Here is a 24115-nt window from a genome sequence, read left to right on the forward strand (position 1 = left end):
GCCGTATCTGACTATGGAAGGTGGACTTTGTAACATAAGTTTAGGGGAAATTGAGCTTATAGTGAATGTTCAAGGTTCTATAAGCAGATAGCTTGGGTACAGTCTTCCCTTTTCTTTCTTTGTCTTCTAGGTGAGAAATTCTGCACTCAGTGAAGCAAATTACATTATCTGCAAATACCATCATGATGAATCTAGCAAATTTGCTGTGGTCATGGCAGCTGCATTCTTGTGCGTGAAGCCTCCATCAGGAAGGAGTTCTTAACTGTGGTAACAATGCCAGATAAGCCCCTGCCCAAGAATAAAATGCAATCAGATCCACAGTAAACAGCCATGAATTATGAAGCAATGTTGGGCATTATTTCTCAACACCTCTCTTTTCTGTTCTTAAAGGCACAAACATAAAAAGGGGTGTGAGCATCTAGATTTTACAGATAAAAAAGTGCTGAATCCTATACTGAATCTGTTCCTGAATCTGGAAAAGCATTAAATTTCAAAATTGCAGAAGCAGCACTTGTTACAGTGATGAACACTCTTCAGAGCAGTCTATACAGACTCTCTGCGGACTCTTGCAAGAACTACTTTAGCATTATCAACATTTCAGTTTTTTATGTCTTGTCTAATATTCCACCATTTTTTTTTTTTTTTAATAGCCCCCGCTGAGAAATAAAGTGAAACCCAAGCATTTTCAAAATGGGACAACTTCTGAATCAAACTAACTTCTGCAGTAGCCCTGCCTGTGGCAGGGGGGTTGGAACTTAATGATCCTTGCGGTCCCTTCCAACCCAAGCCATTCTATGGTTCCGTGATTCTATGAGTTAGAGGGGCAGTTTCCCTCTTTTATTTTACTAATCTGTGGTCTAAAACTAAAAAAGGTATACTTTCTGTGGAAGTGGTCATTGGTGCACTTTAAAGGTGACTGAGACTAAAGAGATGAAGGAAGATGAGGAAAAGGAGGCTATCATCCTCCTCCACATTCTGCAGCGAAGGCAAGAATTGTAAGAATTTCATATTTCTATTATCTTCACCCACAGCAAACAGGCTAGGAGGTTTAATACCCTTACATAGAGAATGTTCACCTGCAAGTATTTAACCATTTCATGAAGAGCTGAATAGTTAAAGAAAGTAACTTACCACGATTCAGTACTTACATTTGGTAACGTGGAAGTCATTAATCATAGAACACTTGGTAGCTGAAGTTGTCAGACTTGATTCTGAAGTTGTATCTTCCCATCTTTCGCTTGCACTGGAAAATGACAAGGCTCACAACTGCCACCACAAAGCCAAATACAGCAACAACAATGAGGATGATATATCCAACTCCCACACCACGCTCCTTCTCTCTCTTTGAATCAGATGCTAAAAGAAAAAAAAAAAAAAAAAGAGGTGAAAGACAAAAGCTTTGTAATTCCTAAATCTTTTTCTTGGGTACAAAGCTAGTCAAGCAGTATAACCTTGCCTACAGATTAGCCAATAGAACTGTGATATCACATTGATACAACATTTTAAAGAAGGTGATTCTCATGGAGAAGTCCAAGTTCTCTTTTTTATGTAAAGTGCAGTGTCCCTACAGACATTATTAGTATGGTATACCTTGGGAATTTGACTCTACAATATTATGAAAAAATAAGAGTTAAAGGATGAGGATTGGTGACTTTGAAATGCTATCTTACTTTTGTAATGCCCCCAGAGATGAGGTCTTCTTCCATCTTAATCCTGCCTCCATCCATCTATAGTTATTAAAAATGTTGATTTGCTTTTACCTACCCATGTAATCCTTCTTTAAACACAAAACATTTAAGGAAAGATTATCCATGCGTGCATGGTCTCTAGGCAGCAGAGATCTGGCCACTGCAGTCAATGGAGCCACACTGAAGGAGTCACCCAACTCTGTAGCCTGGACATTTAGTGACACCTGAGAAGCCCGAGGGTCTCTACAATATCTGCACACATTTACCTGATTCACATATAGGCACTTCCTCATCATTGTTCAAATTTGCAAGCAGATTCCCCTCTCCTATAACACTATGTCTCTATTTATGTTTGTGTCTATGCTCTTTTACGCTTCTGATTCATTCTTGTGTTTGATGTACGTACAAAAAAATTTCTGTTTTCATATGCTTCCAGGATAACTCTCATCTACCCATGCTCCTGCACAGTACATAGGGTGTGCAGAAAACAAGGAATGATACATACGTGTCAGTAATTAGAAATAGGATCTAAGGCAGAGGATAACAGTCTAAGTGACGCAACATCCAGGACATCATTCTAAGACAGACCAAGGCAGTATTGCACAATACATTTATTTTTAGTTAGAATGTTGGTACGTAAAAAAAAAAAAAGACAGGCAGTGGAAATGGTACCTTGTAGCCCAACACAGACAAAACAGGACTTCCTGCATCAGTGGCCTTTTCTATGTGGAAGTATTATAGGTAGATGTACAGATAAATTATTTCATGTTTCACTGCAGCGGATTACCTGCCACAATAGCTCATATTCCACTTCAACACAGAGCAGAAAATCATTGCCTGTAGAATCATGGAATCTCTAGAGTTGGAAGGAACCTTTAAAAGCCATCTAGTCCAACTCCTCTGCAGTGAACAGGGACATCCACAGCTAAATCAGGTTGCTCAGGGACTTGATACAGCCTTGCCTTGAAAGTGCCAAGGGGTCAAGGCATCCACTGTATCTCTGGGCAGTCTGTTCCAGTGCCTCATCACACCTCATTGTAAAATACTTTTGCTAATATCTAACCTAAATCTACCCTCTTTGAGCTTGAAAACATTTTCCCTTGATCCATCACAACAGACCATGCTAAAGACTCTGTCCCCTTCTTTCCTTTAGCTCCCCTTTAGATGCTGAAAGGGCTCTATGAGGTCACTTCAGAGCCTTCTCCAGGCTGAACAGCCCCAGCTCTTTCAGCCTGTATGTCTGGCCTCATATTTAAAATGCAATGTGAATATCCAGTATGGAAATATAAGACAATATCTTGTAGCACCAGGCTGCAACAGCTTTGTCTAGGAACTGATAACATGCAAGCCAAACAAAACTCCCATCTCTGCAGGTCCTTTTGTGCAATGGCTGCTTTGCTATATTAGAAGTGTTTCGGTGTCTCCAGTGCAAACGGGAGTGAGCCTTACATGATGCAAATGCTGTACAAAGCTGTATTCATTGATAAGTTTTAAAAAAAGAACTATTGAGAAATGAACACTGAAGGCCTACTCTAACAGACTCCTACCTATACATAGAGGAAGAAAAATTAAATGTGCTGAATCAGAGTCAGTTTCAAATTCCAAACAAATATTGTGGCCATCACAGTATAGGAGAAAAAAATACCCCAAATCCATTACCAGCCCACAGTCAGAAGAGCATGAAGCAATTGCAAAACAGGCAATCAGTGAGAATGGAGGATGACCTCTGTCTATTCCCAGTAGCCATGCATTAAAACTATGGTGTTGGTGTGTACAAATACTCTCAGTGAGTGCTTTGTGCCAATACATTATGAATACAAATGGCTGGAGGAGGCCAAATAATTGCAAAAGTTAACAGCAGCGGTTGCCCTTTAACACAACTCAGGATAAATGCAGAAAAGGCAGAAGCATAACAGATTGCTTGTATGCAGAACTGGCGTTGACCGTCTGTTAACCTATGCTGCACCACTCTTCCAGGTTGACTAAAGTGCCATGCGTCGGCAAGGCTCTCCACCTTCCCTCGCAGTAATAATGAAGTCAACATCAGGAAGTTTAAGGAAACACAGCAACGCAATCTCTGACATCCTTTGATTTAGAAATTCAGAGCTCAATATAATTGTGACCTAAGTACAATGTAAACACTAGAAAAACTGATTGCAATCTAAGTCACAAACCACTTTCGCACTCTGCTAGTTTAATTGCTGCTTGATTTCATGGCTGTTGTACTTGCTGCCCTGTGAAATAGCTACACGTTTTTCCTCTCCTTTTCATTCCCTTGACAATTTGATAGTCTCTTTGCCAGAAGGCACACACTTTTTCATGATGCCACAGGGCTTCAGCGAGAACTGTTCCTCAGAAAAATATGTCGAGGATTTTGTTTCATAGGTTTTCAGGTTCCTTTGCAATGAAAAAGAGTCTTAAGATGGTGGTTACTCTCTGTACCCCTTTCTGCAAACATCTATTCGTAACTCACCGGCAGATTTACACAGAGGACCCCAGGATGTTCTGTGGGTAGCGACGATTTCACCGATTTTCAGGGATCGAGCTGCATGGCATCTCTGCAACAATCAATTCAGCAAGTCGTGACTAACGGATAACACAAAACCTTTTGGAGAGTCTGTGAAAGCCCAGTGCTATTCTGACCCACAGAAGTTTGTGTTTCTTAGTGTTACGCTTTGTTTCACTGAAGCCAGTAAATCAAAGTTCAAAGGAAATGGCACTAGGGAAATACTGGTTTAAAATCTGCAGTTAGATAGACTGGAAGACATGGCTGTGAACAGATTTCTCATAGATAGTCTCTTTCTTTCTGTTAACTCTCTGTTTTGGAGAAACTTTACAGGGGAATAAAGCTTCTCACTCTGTCTATGTGTGCAACACACAGCACACTCCTCTTCTGCACATCTCCTTGGCAGTGCCCTTCAGTTTGTTTGCTGTCCTGTAAGACACAATCTAAAAGTCTGTACTGGGAACAGCAGACTGCTGAGGTTATTCAGAAGATACTGTGGCTTTCCCAGAAATGCATATAAATACAGAGAAACATAAGAAAACAAGGAAGTGCAAGGGTGTCTCACCAAGCTTGACTGCACAAGAATGTCTCACCAATGTTACCAGCCTGGTTACCCTGAGGCACCTCTATAATCCACTGCCAGTAAGTGTCCATAGCCAGGCCAGCCCACCAAAAAATACCCCTGTAGGTGTAACTTTGGTCTATTCTTGAGCAGCTTTCCCATTCAGACAGATCCACAGCTAGACAATACGCTCACACAGCTATTCCCTGGTGTCAGTGGTTCCGTGGTTCCTGCTGGTGGTGAAGCAGCCTTGTTCCACCAAGTGCATGGGTGGTGGCAGCACAGCTTTCTTCTTCCCATCCAAAGTCATGTTTGCTACTCATTTCTTACCACCATACTCCCTAATTTTTTAGAGCACCTTACTCTCTTCTCCAAGAAAACAAGGAATAAAGAGTAAATAAGATTACACAGAGCAAGTAAGTCTACTACTCAACTCAAACCCAAGCAGCTAAACTGCTCTATCAGCAAACCTACCAGAAATGCAACTGTTTGATTCCTCACAGAAGCAATACCAGCCAGTTCAGATCCTGTCCTGCCCATCCCTCTTCTTCCCTTGCCTCTCACCTTCTTCCACATCCTTTCTCAGCTCTGCAGGACACTGCTTGTGCAACTGTTCCACGAACCTGGGGAAGGATCCAGCTCCCCACAGTGGGGCATAGCCTGGGGGTTGCTCATACACTGATACTTGATGCTCTAAATCAGCTGTGAAACCATCTTTCCATCTGTCAAATTTCTCAACCCTACTTATTTTATTTTTATCTTTTTTTTTTTTTTAAATCTGGGGGAAGCTTTATAGCTTGAGGAAGGAAACTAGTATCTTCAGCTTGCCGTTTTTAATCTTATAGGAAGAGATCATTTACTTTATAATGAGCTTAAGCTGAGTTATTTAGAATAGAGGAAGGTGTTAAACAATGGAGGAGTACCAAACTCTTAATGAAAACATCCTCAGTGGGAGAAAAATAAAAAAAAAGAAACAGGAAAGTTGGCAGACAGGAGGGAGAACTCCTGTGTAAAGGGCATAAAGGGGAAGAAAAAATAAAAAGAGAGGAAAAAAAGTTATCAGCAAAGCCTGATTATTATTATTATTTCATTTTCATGGTATCAACACATTTTTGGATTAAGCAGTGTGTAATCTTCATGCAGAATTAAAAGGAAACGATGCTTTGAAGCACTGGAGGAAGACAGTTAGGAAGTGAACTTTTTATGAAAACACTGTATGATTTACTACTCATAAAAGCAGCAGAGTTTTTAAAAGCCCTGTTAAAATCTATTCGATTCACAGCCCTAGAAACTTAATGTCGTGGTGCTTCCTCTCCTAGCACCTAAACCCTGACCTGAAGGAACAAATCTCATGGGGAAGAAGAAAGGACAGAAAGGCATCCCAAATCCATTTGCTTAGACATTCTCACTGAAACTGCCAATATGGGTGGTAACTGTTTGTGACATGCCTATGTGATCTGACACATTTCTGAACAGCCTCTCTCGCAGTAACTTCTGCTCATTGCCTTCCAGCCACCCCTAGGATGAGGTGAAAGGTTCAGTCCCCAAGTCCCCCAGCCTTTTAGCACCCATTGCTGTGCACAATCCACGCTTCTAACTACAAGGATTTGAAATAGGAAGAAAGGGGAGACACTTCCATATGGCTGTAGTTCTTTCCCATTCCCCCCTGCTCTCGGTAGAGGATGAAGGAGATATTTTAAACCCAGTTTGGAAACACGTTTCCTTCAGTTACATAGAAGGACCACACAAGGCACATCAGAGAATAACAGCACATAGTAAAACCCTTACTGTCCTGCAGGTGCTTCCCCGTGTCTCCATGCAGATACGAATTTTGCAGTGTAGGTAAACTACAGAGTTGTTGACAAAGGAAAAAATCTTCATCTTAAACTGTGCTTTGCTTGAATTTCCATTCTCTAGAAGCGTGGTGTATGTATTTGGAATAGGACAGCTGAAAAGGAGGAGAAAATTACACATAGCAGCTATAGAAGTCACAGAATGGCCAGGGTTGGAAGGGACCTCAAGGATCATGAATCTCCAACCCCCCTGCCACATGCAGGGCCACCGACCTTCACATTTAATACTAGACCAGGCTGCCCAGGGCTCCATCCAACCTGGCCTTGAACATCTCCAGGGATGGGACATCCACAACCTCTTTGGACAGCCTGTGCCAGCACCTCACCACTCTCTCTGTAAAGAACTTGAGTCATGTTGTGGATATAGCATAGGAAGGATAAGGAACTATTGCTGCTTTACTATCACAGACAGCAAATAGAATAGGAGATACAAGAGGTAGTTGTGGGGATGGAAAAGAAGAGAAAGAGTGCCAGAGAGCACTTAAGTTGGCTTCACCAAACACAAAGTGAAACCAACAACTTATTAATGGGAATACGTTTTGTTGCTAAGAAAAATGACCATCCTGAGTTTTCAGATGGAAAGTGAACATAGGGAACATGATGTCAAGGTGAATTTGGAGATCCAGACAGGAAAAAGCATTCTCCTTTACCAGAGGCTGCATTAATATTGTCTGTGTCAATCAACCTACACCTTTTGTGATGAGAGTTACATAAGATCTTGTTAATATCTCAACCATAGAGACATGGGTAAAGCACACATTTCAAATATTCCTTCACTGTTGTCCGTGAAAATCATCTATTCCTTCCAGTCATAGGTACAATGCCTTTACGAAACAATGGGGAAGATAACCAAACTCTAAAAATGACCACATTGCACTTTAAAAAAAACTTCTCTTCATACTTTGTTCTAATGTTTGACCAGTTGAACATTAAGGGATAGTGTATATAAATGCAGAAAACACACAGAAAAGATATTTTAAATAAAACACATTTACAGTTAACGCCATTGGAAGATTCAAGATAGGGCACGTATTATTTCCAAGTGACATTTGCTTTACCTGTTCTTGATAAAAGCAAACGAGAGGGGATCCACTGAATTGTTGGTCGGAGTTGCCCAGCAGTCAGTGAGGACCACTTTCAGCTTGCTGTCATCTCTCTGAATCCCCACTTCAATCAGGACATCATCACTGGCAGAGATACTGAAATTTTTTGGTATTGGGGAGTTTCCAATAAATAACTGCATTTCTGTTCTGAAGCGTCCAGATCCATGTAAATCCTCAAAAATAGTGTAAATTCTGAAACAACAATTTGATTATTTTTATTTTAAAGACCACAGGTTCAACTGCTTCAGTAAGTCATAAAATCGTGCCTCAAACTCTTGTGCATTTAAGTAGTGAAAAGTTATCTGCAATCTAGGATAATAGGGAAATGTTTAAGAGAAAAGGGGGAAGATGCATCAAGTTTTCTGCTGGAGTGTTAGGAAGCACGGAAATGCAAGAGGAAGAACTCAAGTGTAGAATGTCATGGCAATACAAATAGAGCAGATAGATATTTGAGTAGTCTTGAAGGGCTACAAGACTATGATCTGTCTTAAAGGCCCAAATAAGGTCAGTAAAAGCTCAGCACAGAAGGTAAGAGAGGAAAAGAAACACATTTGAACAGTGTGTGAAAGACATTAGAAAATTAGACAGCTTAGAGAGAAGGGACTGGAGAAGAATTTGTACAAAGGGAGAACATTGACCAGCAGAGCAAAGCTTGAACTTGTGCCTTTGCTGAGAGCATAAACAGTAGATTTGATTCCGTGTTAGTATGCTGCTACTACTTATGGCTACATGTGATTGCCCAGGAAGGCAAAGGGCAGGAATCCTGTCTCCCAGAGATGCACCAGTAGCTCCCAAAATTTTATTTTCATCTATGGCTTGTCCAGATAATGGTCATGCAGTACGCCAGCATTTCAAAGCACAGATACTCCTTACCCTTCTGCAGTGTATCCAGAGGAAGTCAAGAGATTGTTTTGAAACACACAATGAATAGGACTGGCAACTTTTAAGTGGTGGATTACTCCCTGAGCAGAATCATCATTCCGTAGCATGGTTTTCACTATGGTGTTAGTCACATTCTGGAACACAGAAAAAGAGAAAGCATAACTTGATCACTGCTCCACAAGGCAATTTCTGTACATGCAATTTGGCATGGTCTGAGTGAAAAATTTGTTTTGGGATCCATAGAGGCATCTACAGCTTCTAATTACTGGGAGGAACTGAGGTGTTTTCTAAGTATGATACTGAAATTTCTCTTAAGAAAAAAGAAGATTCTGGCAGCTGCAGAGGAAGCCCAGAGAGGTAGAAAAAGGGGATTTTGGCTTGGAGAGGCTCTTGAGCTTTCCTGCTGAACGTCAGAGATGCTCTTTCTTGCTTGCCCTCTGCCCCAAACACATGGGCAACTTTCTACTCACATTAAAGGGTTTTCTTCTTCCAAAGACATTTATTTGCCCAACACTTCAGCAATGAACAGACTGTACCCCTAGATGGGCAACTGCCATTGCCCCTTTCAGAGAGGGAAAGTGAGTGCTCTGGGTCTTCTTGGCTTTCCCTAGCTCAGGGTACTTACGGTCTCAACTTCCGTGCCACACTCGCTCCAGCCAGCCTGCAGCACAGCATGAGTGCCATTGCTGATGCTCACGTTGCAAAGAGGCTCCCCCAGGTACAGAGAGGATTCAGGGATGGATTCCTGAAGTAAAAATCCCTTTTGGATGGCAAGAATGGTCTTCTCAATTTCACAGAACACTGTCACTGCATCTTTGATGGAAACCTCCTGGGCAGACTTAATGAGAGGGGCAGGAGATGCTCGAGGAGGAACACTGTAGGCTGACTCAGAATCCATGGTAAGAACAGGTAGTGTCACACTGGAGAATGGGGTGTCTTCCAAAGCTTTGTTTTGAGTAGCAGATAAGTTCAATGAAGCAATAGAGGAAATATAAGTTGAAGTCTCCAAAGATGCAACAGGTAAAACTGGGCTGGGTACAGGCTTCCTGTCCACCACAGTTCCCTCCTGGCTCATAGGAAATGCTGAAGAGTAACAAAAATAAAGGTACTAAAGTAATTTACAGATTCAGATTGATTTGATAACATAAAAGCAAACCTATCTGAGGAAACTCACAGTTACTGGCAGAAAGATAGGAAATACAGAAGTAGCCTTTTTAACCAGCTATACGTACTGCCACAGCTTTCTTTTTTTTATTTTTGGCTTTTTTAAAAAAATTTTTATGTTTTTTAAGAAATAACCCATACAGCACTTGTGAGAAAAGCCAAAGTGTTTTATCTCATGAGAGCTGCAATAACTAGTATGCTTGAGCAAAGCACATATACACAGCTTTTGGATGATCAGGACTTGCAGGAGATCCTCAATTGCAAGCGTCTGAGCAAGTGTTCAAAACTTTTTGCCTAGTTCCATGGCACACCTCTGGCTATGGGATATAAACAGGAGCAGAATTTGTTTAAAATTCTGGTCCCCTTTTGGGCAATTTTATCCAGAAAATATTATACTGAGTGCTTTGGAAACACCACTTATGAGGGACATGCAGGACAAACTTTATGCAGCAGGTCCATCTTGCACACATTTGCCTGGAGAGATACAGTTGGCAGTTAAAGAAGACACTGGTTGGAATCTGTTATGATTCTAGGAAGAAGGCAAGCAGGGGAAAAGGAAAAGCAGAGATTGAGATCAGCATGTATGTCAAACACACTGCTTTCAGCACAGACTCTAGGGTTACCCCATGGCACTTTGGTACTAGAAATAACCTTTGTGTCTGACTTAGAATCAGAGAATGGTATGAGTTGGAAGGGACCCTAATAGGCTATCTGGTCCACTCCCCTGCAGTGAACAGGGACACCTACAGTACATCAAGTTGCTCAAAGCCCTGTCCAGCCTGTCCTTGAATGTCTTCAGGGATGAGGCATCCACCACCTCTCAGGTCAACCTGTGCCAGTACTTCACCAAAGACTTAGAGAGCATCTATATAATAAACTTAGTTTGCAGTGCAACAGGATGTGTCTCATGGCACAAAAATTCTCTTAAGCAGTTTTTAATTGACTGCAAATGCAAATGACGTTTTTTTTTCCCAAGCAACATAGATGTATATATATGCACACATCCTCTGGAGCTTTCCAGTTTTCAGGAGTGTCCCAAATTGAAAAGTTGTGGATTTGAATGTAAGCGGAATTTGAAGTTTGTACTCTTTCCAAGCAGAATTTCCCAAAAGCTTGTTATCATAATAAATGTGATGGTTCAACAAAACAGAGCAAAAGTTGGTATCAGCTCACAGATCCTTGTAACTTCTTCAGCCAATGAGTAGCTTATCACTATGGTTGCAAAAACAAGCACAAATTACAGAAGAAGCCTAAAAGGATTTAGAAGCTCAAAAACTGATTATATGTCAGCTTACAAATGATTCAAGGAAAGACAGAAGAAGCTAGATGAATCAGCTAATACAAAATAGTCATTTATCATACTGTACTAACTTTTCATCCTTGAGGCAATGCAGAGATCATACCGTGCAACTGCTTTCTACTATCTTACTGCCAATGAAAATAACATACTTCTAATGGCAAAAATGAGAAAACAGAACTAATAGAAGACTCTTACAAAGATAGCATTAAACATTAATATAATCAAACAAGAGATTATTGCAGTCAGAAATACATAAACACCACTGCAAGTCTTTCTCCATTAGCATGCATACAGCAAATCAAATTCAACCTCGGCAAAATTTCAGGGCCTGAGGCAAGAATGACCTTGATCCAACAGTGCTCAGAGTTCAGTTAGCTATTAGATAGTAAGAAAAAATTGCCTGCACAGTTTCTTCCAGGTCTTTCTGGATGCACATCGGCAAATCCGTCATTGCAACTACAGTGGTAAAATCCAAGTGTGTTATAACATGATGCATCTGGGGAGCAGTCATCTTCTTCGCTCTTGCACTCATCATAATCTGTTGGGTATATTTAAGCAAAAGGCAAAGATGAAGAGTGTATAAATGGAAACATGGTATTTCTGAAGCAGATTCAAGGCGTAGGCACCCCACAAAGCACTACCATGAGTTAGCCATGATCTTAGAAATTAACCTGAGGTGCAACTTCCCAGATTCACCATTGCAAGGATAACAGGCAACAGGAATGTACAGAGCAGGCCACGTACTTGCTTTTGATGTCATTTTGCCTGAGATTTTAATTGGCAGCTTGTAACAATAACATTTGGACAAACTTATCACATTCAGGATATATAACTTGATATTGCTTTCAAAGATGACACATCAGTTTGTGGAACAGGATTCAACAGTAGTTAGTCAGGAGACTACTGTTTATTGTTACTGACTTAGATCTCATAAAGAAAAAGAGATTCAACAATAAGCCATTGTGCTCATCTTGACAAACTGTTTACTTTAATCCGAACTCCCGGCCCGCAGGTGAGCAAAGGAAATGCATACTCCCAGTGCAGGAATTTTCATTTATTTGAGCCTTGCATTTCTATCTTATTCAAAATTATCAGTGCAATGCAGAGAGTAATGTGTTTCAGGATAATTTTAAATGAAGTCAACTATGTCTGTGTACAATGACACGTTTCCACTGATGGCTAATAAAACCCTCAGTTTGTTACAGTTTCTAATAACTCCATATCTTCCTTCTCTATAAAATTATTGCTAGCTAGAGACAAAGAGACAAGTTTGTTCTGATCAGGTGAAACCTCTCTTCTTATCTTTTGATGTTTTCTGAAAAAGCTTATTGGATGGATAATTAGAAGCAATATAAAACAGAGAATGGTTTCTCATCCATTTGTTTTACAGATATTTTCACGTAAAAAGAAACCATAATAATAATAGGCTTTATGATCTTTCTAGTTCTGAAGAACAATTGGGCTGTAAGCAGCTCCTTACCATTTATGGAGAGACTGTTCTTGTCAACTGTGAAATAGGAGCTGTGTTCAATTGCATCACGAAAAGTGGTGATGATGTAGTAGATATCCACATCTTCTGCAATCAGTAAATGGAAACTTACCACAGTGCTCCCATTAGTAATATCAGTTATCAACACTTTAATCAGACCAGCATCCACCTGCTGAAGGACATCAAGGGGCAGAGATTTATGTACCTGGAATGAAAACAAAGTACACAATTTTAATGTGTAGATAGAATTTTAATGAGTAGATAGAAGCAATTATACTTTAGGCATTGTACATTGCCCAGAAAAGAATATTGTGCATTACGATTGTGCTTCATACTCTGGAAGGAAACAACATTAAAAATTACTCTTTGCTTTATAATATTTTCACTCTATAGTAGCTGAAGGATAGGGCATATATTTAACTGTGAGCATTAAAGAAGTGATTAAGATACTTCATCTGTCATTTGGCACAACTCCTTGCAAAGGCTTCTGATAACAGCAGGGGAGAGAAGAAATTGCAGGAATGCAGAATCGTAAAATCACTTAGGTTGGAAAAACCTTTAAGATCAAGTCCAATCATCACATAACACTATATCTACCCCACCACTAAACCACATCCCTAAGCAACATATCTACATATATCTTAAGTACTTTCAGGAATGGGAACACCATCACTTCACTGGGCAGCCCTTCCCAATGCCTCACCAGTCCTTCTGTGAAGACATTCTTCCTGACATCCAATTTAAGCCTCTCCTGATACAACTTGAGGCCACTTACTCAGGTGACAGGTGATAGGATGCAAGAATAGAAACTGGCAGCCAGCTCGCTATCATCTCCTTGCAGATGATTGTAGAGAGTGATGAGGTCTGCGCTCAAAATCCTCCAGACTGAAAAGCCACAGTTCCCTCAGCCATTTCTCATGTGTCATTTTCTCATCCCTTTACCAGATTCACTGCTCTTCTCTGAACATGTTCCAATAAGTCAGTGGCCTTCTTGTAGTGATGGGTCCAAAACTTAGCACACTGCTTGAGGTACAGTGTCAGTGGTGCTGCACAAGGGGACAATCATTTCCCTAGTCCTGCTGGCCATGCCATTTCTGATGCAGGCCAGGATGCCATTGGCTTTCTTGGCCACCTAGGCTCACTGCTGACTCATGCTGACCAGTGCCCCTGGGACCTTTTCTGTCAGGCAGCTTCCCAGCCACTCTTCCCCAAAGCCATGCTTCAAAGAGTTGTCATGACCCAAGTGTAGCACACAACATTTAGCCTTCTTGAACACCATACAAGGTGAATCACAAATCCTCCCTGAGCATCCAAGAGCCAGGCTAAGGAATGGCTCCACAACACTTTGAATGGGGACAGTCTCCCTCAAAGCAATGCAGTGCTAAGCCTCGACTGAGCTGAGGGCATCCTGGAGAAGTCAGTAAAGTTTACAGTATTGTATACAGTCACCTTGCAACTCACTAGCAGCCAAAGAGAGAAAACATCACCTGTGCCAAAACACACTGGGCCTCAGCTTTGGACAGCCTAGAAACAGCCTTGAGAGTCCACTAGAGAGCAGGACAGTCAGCTTTCTACAGGACAGTACCACATAGCTCTGCTTGAGGTTTTGCATCTGTTGGGCTACTCAGCTTCTTCATCTCTCATTCAGAGAATAGAAATTAGAGAGCTGAAGAGACTGGAGATGTAGATTTGACCTTCTCTTCCAGTTTTCACAGAATCACAGAATCATTGAGGTTGGAAAAAGCTTCTAAATCATCTCATCCACCTACCAATGTCTCCACCGTGCCCACTCATGTCCCTCAGTGACAGATCCACATGATCCTTGAATACTTCCACCACCTCCCTGGGCAACGCATTTCAGTGCCTCATCATTTTTCTGAAAAGAAATTCTTCCTAATATCCAACCTGAACTGCCCCTTTTGGTACCTATGCAGGGCAGCCATCCATAGGAACATCTCCTCCTGTATTAGAGTGGCAATGGGACAAGTCTGTCAGGCACACATAAGAGCCCAGGGACAAACATCAATTTTGGCATTTGCAGTACCATTGCCCTCCATCTCCAGGCTCAGCACCAGTCAGAGGAAGAACAGACACAGGCCAGATGGCATTGTCTAGCAGGACCAAGCTAAGATGAGACAGAAGGCTGATAATTAGAGTACAGCTGTAAAGAGTATGTTGAGAAATCATTTTACACAGAAGGACAGACTTGTCTCAGAGAAACTGGAAAACATCCACAAGTCTTCCCTTAATTGTTTTAATCTGATTGCCCACACAGGACTGAACAGGATTCCCTTCCTACCTGCAGAGGTCCCCAAGGGGACACAGAGAACACACACACACACAGGCTTGCACACCTGTCTGGCACCAGCGTCCAACCACACTGCACGCAGAGTGCAGTGCACATCTGAAGGCCAGGTGCCAGGGTAGGCACAGACTCTGTGATACCACCCAACACCGTGACTTTTTCCATTAGGTCTTGGGGATGCTCACAGATCCCCTCTGTTTCATAACATCTTTTCCCCACACATCTGGGAGGTCTTACTGCATTCTTTCACACTTACAACTAAAAGGTGCAGCAAAAGAAAGAGTGGATCATCACTTCCAAGCCTGAATCAGGTGGTCCTGAGCCATCAGTATTATAATCGTGCTTAGAAACTGCCAACAGAAATGCAACAGTAAACTGGCAGCTCACATCCCTGCTCTACTCTAAGACCATCTCTTCAGGATACAACAGGCACTTCCTTCCCTTGCTCAGCTTCCTAGAGCATTAAGGGGGTGGGTGGGGACTGTGCTGTGATCACCTCCAACCCCTTCTTCCTCTATACATCTCCTGCAGGAAATATCTGCAGCAGAAGGGCTGGAGCTCAGCCATGAGGTCAGACAGAGCTGGTGTCAGTGGAGCAATGCTCAGGGCATAGGCCATGACTGCTGCCAGAGAAAGCCTAGGAAGAGTCAATAGGGCAGCTGTGGGAGCTGACAAGACAACTGTCAGAATCCTCATTTCTCTCACACCTGTGCACATAGCCCATGTGCAGGTTTTTGGGTTTTTTTGTTTGTTTGTTTTTTTCCTGGATTGTCCCAGGTGACTACAACTCTATGTGTCAAAGCAGATGCATCTGTCCACTGTGTATTATCCAGCCAAGCAGACCAAGCTCTGCAGGCATGCTGTAGCCCTTTTTTGAGTTGCTGGAATTAATTGCATTGTATGGAGCAAACCTTCTGCTTTCACCCACAAAAGGGCTCCCACATACCAATAAGCCCTATGCAACAAAGCTTGCAGTGCCCCATGTGGGTGTGCAGGCAGAGCTGGGAGAATGCAAGGGGCAACCTCACTGGGAAAGCCTGGGCAGCCCCAAAATCCCTGTTCCCCTAAGCCACAGGGCTTCAGGACACAGTCCCTTCTCCCTTTCTGCCCTTTCACAACAATTTCATAGAATCATTAAGGTTGGAATGACCTCTACGATCTCCCAACCCAACTACCAGCTTACTCCCACCATGCCCACTGCCCACGTCCCTCAGTGCCACATCCACACGTTTCTTGAGCACCTCCACAGAGATGGTGACTCCACCACCTCCTTGGGCAGCCTGTGCTACTGCCTCACCTTTTCCTGAGAAGAAATTTCTGCCAATATCCATACTGAATTGTTGGTGGTAAGCTCTAAGACTTTGTATTTTAATCTTTTTTCTTTTTTTTTTTTCCTGAACTTCTGGACACTCGCTGATTTCAGAGAGAACTCAGTTCATTCCCAATCTCAACTCTATTTCCTTCTCAGCTTTCTCCTGAAGTTTTTTTGTTTTGTTTTATTGGTGCTTCCCTGTGACTTAGTTTTGGGATGCTTGGTTGGTCGCTTGCTTTTTGTTTGTTTGTTTGTTTCTGCCCTTATCCGCATTTTTCGTTACAGAGGACTCAGAGCTCAAAAAGCATCACTGTGAGATTCATCTGTACTTGTATTTAGCCACTAGGTGACACTGCAAAACCCTTTATTCGGAAGACTGCCGGACTTCACTATATGCACCACACCCTGGGCTACCAACATAATTGTTGATGAAGCAGGGCTTAAAAAGACTGAGAAGAGAAATTTTTAAAAGAAACTTCCATTTTTCTCACTAGAAAAATGAAATATCTTGTATCTGTTGTTGCTACTATTTCTGCAGCACACACAAAACACAGCAGAACCAAACCAGGAGAAATAGATGTGCCAGAAGAGAACCCCAGGAGAGCAAGGCAGTACCAAGCGAAGGGAATGACCCTAATAAAATAAGACAACTACACTCTAATTGTGTAGATGCCTTAATCCCTGTATCAAATTTCATTGCACACTCAGATAGCTTTGAATGCAATTATTTTAAGTACATTAAGCTATATAAAATGAAGGCTGTGTCAGTTTCAAATGAGAGGTCACCTTGACAAGGCATTGCCAGTTATTAGTTTCCCACTGTGTGTCAGACAGTATTTAAGACACTAGAATTCAAACCAACCTTTTGCATTTAGGAATTTAATACACATCAGTGAGCGCATTCTCAATTCACACTTTTCGTATTCCTCACTCATTTTCTTGAGGGCAAGCCCTAGTTGTCATGATTTTCTTCTTGGCTGTAGCAAAGAAGACTAAAACACTTTCTTACCCTTAGCTACGTTGTTCTTCAGGTGCAATACAAGTAGGATGATGGAGCTAGTCTGGACAATGACAGTGCAAATTGTCACATCAAGTTATTACCTTGCTTTCATCTACACATTATTTAAGGAACAGCACTTCTTTTTGCTGCGCTGCCAGTTTCACCACGTGGCATTTAAGTGCTAGGGCAGCTCTACACAGAAGACCATTATACACATTAAGGCTTATAAATCCTCTCAATTGTAGATGGTAACTCCAAAGAGGTTTAAGTAAAATCTTCAGCAAAATTTATTTAACTGGAATTTGAGAATGCTTTTAAAATCTCTGAAACGTTCCCTTCATACTTTAAAAGAATCAATTTCTGGCCCTTGCAATCTGGACAAGGAATATGCTGACCTTTTTTTTCCTGAACTTCCCTTACTTTGGTGTCAAACAACATTTGTAATAAAACACTCATGGCACGTTTTGATGAAGTTTATAGAATCACAACATCACTAAGGTTGGAAAAGACCACTAAGATCACCTAGTTCAATCATCAGCCCATCTCCACTATGCCCACTAACCTTGTTCCTCAGTGCCATATCCACACAGTTCCCTGGGCAGCCTTTCCAGTATCTTACCACTCCTTCTGAGAAGAAATCCTTCCTAATATCCAACCTGAATCTCCTCTGAGGTTGTTAGAGCTATAGGCAGTGGCACAGAGGTAGATAGAATCATTAACACAGCTCACCAGTAGTTGGTCCACAGAATTGGAGTGCTAGAAAAAGGAGAGTGTGCCTTATAATCACAAGTATTCTTTTTCCAACTGAAACTTTGAGAACTGGGTAAAACCCACACAAAACCTACTCTGGTTCTTTTATATAATCATGTTACAGATTCTCCATACCAACTTGGATCCGTGACTTGCTGAATTAAGGCATCCGAATGAGCAGCTCACAAAGAAAATACATTCATTTTAGCCCTTTTTAATAACGTGCTATTGCAAAATAGCCTCAGGCAGCAAGTGATGCTAAATGGAAGTGAGGTCAATGGAGAGCTGCTCCCTCTTCACTTTGCTAATCACATCCCTTTCACTCTGTGGCTGCTTTTCTGATGTGACAGCTTGGGGCTGAAACAACACAGAGAAAGCTGTGGTGTGCTAACACATCTAGAAAGATGCAAACCAGTAACAACCAGTGGGAAACCTATATGACATCTGAGAAAACACCATGCTCGGCTAAACAGAGCACACAATTTCCTTCTTAGAGTGTTCTCCAATTTCGTGTTGGCCTGACCTCTGCCTGACTACCAAGAGTTGCCAGTAAGTGTCCTGCAGAAGGTGCATTTGCTGTCAGACTGCAGGTCTGACCGCAGTGAGAGGCTGAGGAGACCTCTGCAGTGTTTGAAGAGGCAAACAATGGTCAGTATTGGATCTATCATCCAAGAAGGCAATAAAGCAGCCCAGCATAACCAGAGGTTTTCCAAGCACAGATGTGTTTGAGCAAACATCAGCAGGAACACACTTCTGATAAAATTAACCAAGAAATGATAAGAGCAGTGCTGTCAGAGGCAATATCCTGGCATTAAGAGTGTGCTGAAGGAGGAACTGACATGGCTGTGTGCTTTGATGTCCTGTGCCCTAATTAGAGGCGAGGGCAGAGGTGACTTCACAAGAAACCACACCCTTTGCAGATACAGGGTTACAACAAAGGATGATTGGAAGGAACGTCAGCCTGTGACAAAGGGTAATAATGATCACAACGTTCATTAATACAGTGATGCACAGGGTAAGGTTAATGCAGCACTGTGCAAATATTCATTAACATTTCAGTGTATCCCTGGAGGAAATAAATAAACCTGTATAACCAGACACAGGAAGCAGAGGAAACAGAGGCTCCAGAGAATCCCAGATCCTTGTCTCAGCCTAAAACACTGCTGCAGGCTCACTCAATGGGAGTCAGATCTCATAGGTGCATTGAGGGATGCTTATGTGGCATATACCCTTCATGGAAAAAAGATTACACACGTCATCACATCCTTTTTAGCCACTTACCTCATCAATAAAGAGCTGTGCAAAGTTCTGATATTCCTCACTGCTTGCATTGCTAAAGCCTGGTGAGTATTTCACATTTGTTATCCGCACCATTCCATTAAGTTTCTGGAAAGCTGCAGAGTAAAAAAGAAGTCAATTGTATTACATATTCCATGGTTTGTTGACAGTCCCAAGCATGCCTGGCCACATGAGTACACACAACTGCCAAAGACCAGCTATCTAAAACATAGCTTCAGCACAGGTGTCCAGTAGCAGAGTCTACTTTTTCTGGCTTCTGGATACCTCTCAAGAAGGACAGACTTCCCATATGACTTGGAGCTGTCAACTCTACTTCACATGCTCTGGGACTTCTGGAATGTTTCTCTATGGCAGTGCTTGGGCACTGAACTTCTCTTCCAACCTCAGCTCCTATCTCAACTCTATTTGTATTGGGAACACACCAGCCCCTCTGGAGGGCAAACCTTTCCAAGTCCTTCCCTCCAGCCTCACAGGAAGGCTTGCCAGCTGCCTGGGATTAGACTTCGACATTTTAGACAGTGTAAAATAAGATTAATCCAAGAGAGTAAACATCTCCTCTCTGAAGCTGTGTGTGCTGAATCACATTAACATGATCTCAAATATTTTAGGTCATTTTTGATATCACTATTTTTGGCATTATTACCACAGGCACTGAAGGTGATCACAGGCAGAAGAGAAAGCATTTCTGAAGACATGGTTCATACCTCTAGCATCTTTTTATTGGCTGACCAGACAAGCTGACTGATATCACCCAATCCCATAACCATCATCACCCAATTACCTTCACATCTGCTAACAAATCATTCTTAGATTTAGCAAGTTCTAACACAATAATGTCATTTATGAATATGGGATAGTTTTTACCAAAGACTCCAAGAATGCAACCACCTAGCTAAGGATTCACCTTAAAATTATTTCTGAATCAAGTTACCAGTTTTGCTTTCTTTTGTACCATCTTACTTTCCTCCCTATATATTTCTGTCCTGATTTCAAGAGTGCATAAGACATTAATTTCCAGCCCTGATACTGTCAGACTCCTACACTGAGCCTTACTCTCCACATTAACTGTGTTTTCTGATGGAACAATAATGGAAAAGCAGGGCTCTGCATAGACTGTATGGATCACACTGCATCAAAGTCTGTCCTAGTCATACTGGATACAATCTTTTGAGCTGGGACAAGTGCTGGAAGAAGCAAGTGAAGCATCAAGAGAAGCACTGCAGAGGAGAGGAAAGTCATGCCTCCTTAAAGAAGCCACAAAAAAAGGCTTCCTTTGTCCCAGTATACTTCTTAACCCCAAAGGAACCCTAACAACAACCACCACCATCACCACAAGCACGATCAAAGACTTGGGGTTTGCTTTGTGCTGTGGATTGTGCTGCACTGTAAGCATAGGTATTTCATAGGTATTTAGGATATAAACTGCTTTTATCTGATAGAGAGAAGGGAAAATGTTCTGAACAATTTTCAAATGGCTATATACAGATATATACGTATATAAATACATATATATATAGGTGTTTAAAAGACATGAATAGACTACGAAGGGTTGGCTGTTAATCTTCCAGGTCAGAGATGTTGCCACAAGGAGGAGCTCTATGTTAAATTTCACTAAATGTGGGGCTTTGCCCTCTCAATTTCCTGCCTCCAGCTGGTGAGACACTGCTGTGGTGCTCCTCTTGGTCCTCAGGAACAAGAAAAAAAGAAAAACTAAAAAACTTAAGCAGTAAATGGAGATTTTCAATTGAGGTCAATATGTTGAATTCAAAATTATTCTTTCTCCCATTTGGTCAGCAAGCTCCCAAACAGGTTACATGCCTGGCTCTGTTCCTCGGTCTTGCCAATGCTGGGCAACAAAGGATGCAACAAGAGAGAAGGCAAGAGAAGAAAAGAGAAACTGGCATAGCTGCTGTCCAGGACAGCAGGATGGGATATGTGGACTCTGTGGCACCAGTGATCAGGCCTGGTGATGTGCTGGTGGCATAAGAGAAGTTGGAGAAGTAACAGATCTGGATCCGCATGGCCAAAAAACAGAGTTTCCAAGGAGAAAAGAACACAGAAATCAGAAGTGGGGCTGGGTCAATGGAGGCCTTCAGGAACAGGAGATTGTAGGGAAGGGAAAAGAACAGAGGAGTATGGTTTGGGGTCAGGGAGATGTTGGAAGGCATGATGGAAAGAGCAAGGATAAGCTGAAACAAAACATAAATAGATACTAATAGCTAATGCACTAAAGAAAAAATATTTTCAGTGATGAGCAGACATGGTAGCATTCCTATAGCAAAAAAAAAAAAAAAAAAAAAAAGAGATAACTGTGGGCTGCTGCTATAAAGCAAGCAGTGGCAGAGCAAGTAGTATATATTTCCATGAGCCACACTTAGAACACCGTATGATTTGCTTCATCTGCTTTGGGAAGAGGAAGTGTAACATTGATAAAACTATCACCTGAAAGTGAAATTATTATGACATATCAATTTAGAAAAGAGTACCAGTTCCTGCAGGGAAATAATTCTGACATAGACAGATTAATTTCAGCCACCTTCACCCCAGATCACTGAGAAAATTGTGCATCTTCCTGGACTCTGGGTGAAGTTTTCCTTCTCATGCAGTCATACTGCCATGCGTGCATGCCCAGCTGAATGCATACTCACTGTGGTCCATGGCTGGGCTTGGAATTGATCTGGGAGGCAAGGAGAAGCCTGGCAGAGCTGGTGACCCCAAGGCTGTGGTGTGATTCTCAGCCCAAGAGCTGTTCTCTCTTTGTGTCTGTGTGTGTGTGTTGAGAGTGGCACCGAGAATGGAAGCTCCTGCATCTCCTGTGGCTGATAGAGCTGTGACGGGGCCATCTTGAGAGTGGACTTGAGGCTCTTCAAAAGCTGCATGACTTCCAGAGATATCGAAGACTGTCTGGTTTGATAACCTTGGCAATGGAGAACTATGTTGCTCTTGCTTGTCTATGCCAGTGGATGCATTTGTGAGAGTGGCTACTTGCTGCGATGTACAAGGGGAAGACTCAGCCAATGAGCTCTGCTGTGATGGATTCATGGTGGTCTGCTGCTCTGCAGTCACAGCTGTGGGGCTATTGTCTCTGGCCATGTGTGGAGTCAGGCTTTTATTCCAAGTGGCTGGAGGAGTGCTGGTGGTGGAATGGTGGGGGTGTGCTTGCCTCTCACTCAGTGGCAGCACAGCAAGGTGGTGTGTGATGGTGCTCATCTCAGAGCCTGCAGTGATGGTGGGGAAGGCAGAGGCTGCAGAGCTTGCTTCAGGAGCAAGCTGTGTGCTGCTTGCTACTTCAAGGGCCGTTCTTTCAGTCAGAGGGCTCACGATCTCACCTGCAACACAATAGATGTAGCATTGGAACCTCAAACCAGACAAGGAGGCATCAGAGCATGCTGTGTCTGGCCTGCAAATTGGGCTGAAACCACACAGCTGCATGCAATAGCTTTACAGAAACATTCAATATTTCATAAATGCATTGTAGCCCATGTGATTTTTGTGGCATTGAACCTGTTTACCTGCATACACAAAAAAGCAGATTTGAGTCCTGAATCTCTTCTGGTTAGCAGGCCATGGGTAAATGCAGGGGAAGAAATTAGCCACAAAGAGACAAAAATGATATTTATCTGCAGTCGGTCTTTAGGCTAATCAAGGAGAAGTTCAGAGAGACTACATGCAAAGATACAAAGGCAGCTCCAAAACAAATGTCTCATATTTTATTATGGTGGCCCATGACTTCAGAGGAGGACGTTGTGGAAAAGGCAGTAGAGGCTGAATCTTCCTGCCAATATCCCATTACATGTTGTTGCCATGTGACAGATGGCAGTAAGGGTCTGACATGGAAGGCCATATGAAGCAAAGGTGTGTCACTGAATTCCTCTATGCAGAAAAAATGGCACCCACTGACATTCATTGATGCTTGCTGACCAAACAGTGAATGTGAGCACAGTGAGTGTTGGTGGCGAGTTTCAGCAGTAGTGACAGTGACAGTGTGTCACCTCTGCTGGTTCATACTGTTATGAGCGCAACATGTGGGCTCTTGTTAATTGCTGGCAAAAATGAGAGCTAATGTCAATGACTGTGTTGACAAATAATGTTCTGTAGCTGAGAATTTGCTCTATCAAACAGTGTTATTGTGCTGTTTGTGTATGTTATAATTTCTTGGAAATAAATAGGAGGCATTACTTTCAGAATAACCAATGTGCGAGTCCTACTTTCACGTATAGAGAGGTTCTTCTTTGGCCAGAGACTCCAAAGGTGCATCTCTACACATTTTGTGAGCTATATAAAAAGTTGCAATAAAAGCACAGGTAGAAAATTATAACTTATTTCAACTTTCGATGGCAAAGGGAAATGACATGGTAGTCTTCTGCTCACCCTCACAGTTTCTTCCAGGCCGGGATGGATTGGTGTCCATGGTTGTCTTGCATCTGCAGAGATATGAGCCCATCAGATTGATACAATGTGCAAACATGGAGCAGTCATTGTCGGTGGGAGAAGCACATTCATCCCAGTCTGTAAGATAAAAATGAGAAGATCAGTGAGATAGCCCCCTATCTGCATTGAGCTAGAAATCATCACAAGAAGTCCTTTATTCAGCATTTGAATTTAAGAATGTGATCGGTCATTTGCCTGACAGACAAGCTCTAAGTGATGCAGAACGCTAACAGCGTTGCTGTCCTGTCACATAAAAATCAACCTTTGTCCTTGTACACTTAAAAATATCTTCTCCAGGTACTGATTTTTTTCAGACTTTTTTTGTTGTTCTAGAATTAAACGCTTACTTGTAGTGAGAAAAATTCTGTGTGTCTGTACCAGGGCTACCTCATAAATACACAGTTCTGCATAGCATACCTCCATTAGTAATGAATAGTTCTGTTACCACTAGCTATCATGAGCTAGAATAGT

The 24115-nt window shown here is 42.0% G+C and overlaps 1 protein-coding gene across 1 annotated transcript in view; it reads right to left on the bottom strand.

The window, feature by feature from the left end:
* Window positions 1-1168: 1168 nt before the first annotated feature.
* The window catches only part of UMODL1 (uromodulin like 1), a gene marked incomplete at its 3' end in the record, with an annotated part of 39594 nt that continues 16647 nt past the window's right edge, over window positions 1169-24115 (bottom strand). The window contains exons 10-20 of the mRNA XM_079549335.1: window positions 23585-23722; window positions 21862-22542; window positions 19196-19308; window positions 12539-12752; window positions 11459-11596; window positions 9220-9677; window positions 8586-8728; window positions 7668-7904; window positions 6545-6704; window positions 4162-4246; window positions 1169-1356 (exon numbers count right to left, since the gene is read on the bottom strand). Of these exons, the coding sequence (XP_079405461.1) occupies window positions 1169-1356; window positions 4162-4246; window positions 6545-6704; window positions 7668-7904; window positions 8586-8728; window positions 9220-9677; window positions 11459-11596; window positions 12539-12752; window positions 19196-19308; window positions 21862-22542; window positions 23585-23722 (2555 nt within the window). The remainder of the gene's footprint in view (window positions 1357-4161; window positions 4247-6544; window positions 6705-7667; window positions 7905-8585; window positions 8729-9219; window positions 9678-11458; window positions 11597-12538; window positions 12753-19195; window positions 19309-21861; window positions 22543-23584; window positions 23723-24115) is intronic.

Source organism: Tetrao urogallus (genome assembly GCF_951394365.1).
Source record: "Tetrao urogallus genome assembly, chromosome: 1".
Classification (NCBI taxonomy): domain Eukaryota; kingdom Metazoa; phylum Chordata; class Aves; order Galliformes; family Phasianidae; genus Tetrao; species Tetrao urogallus.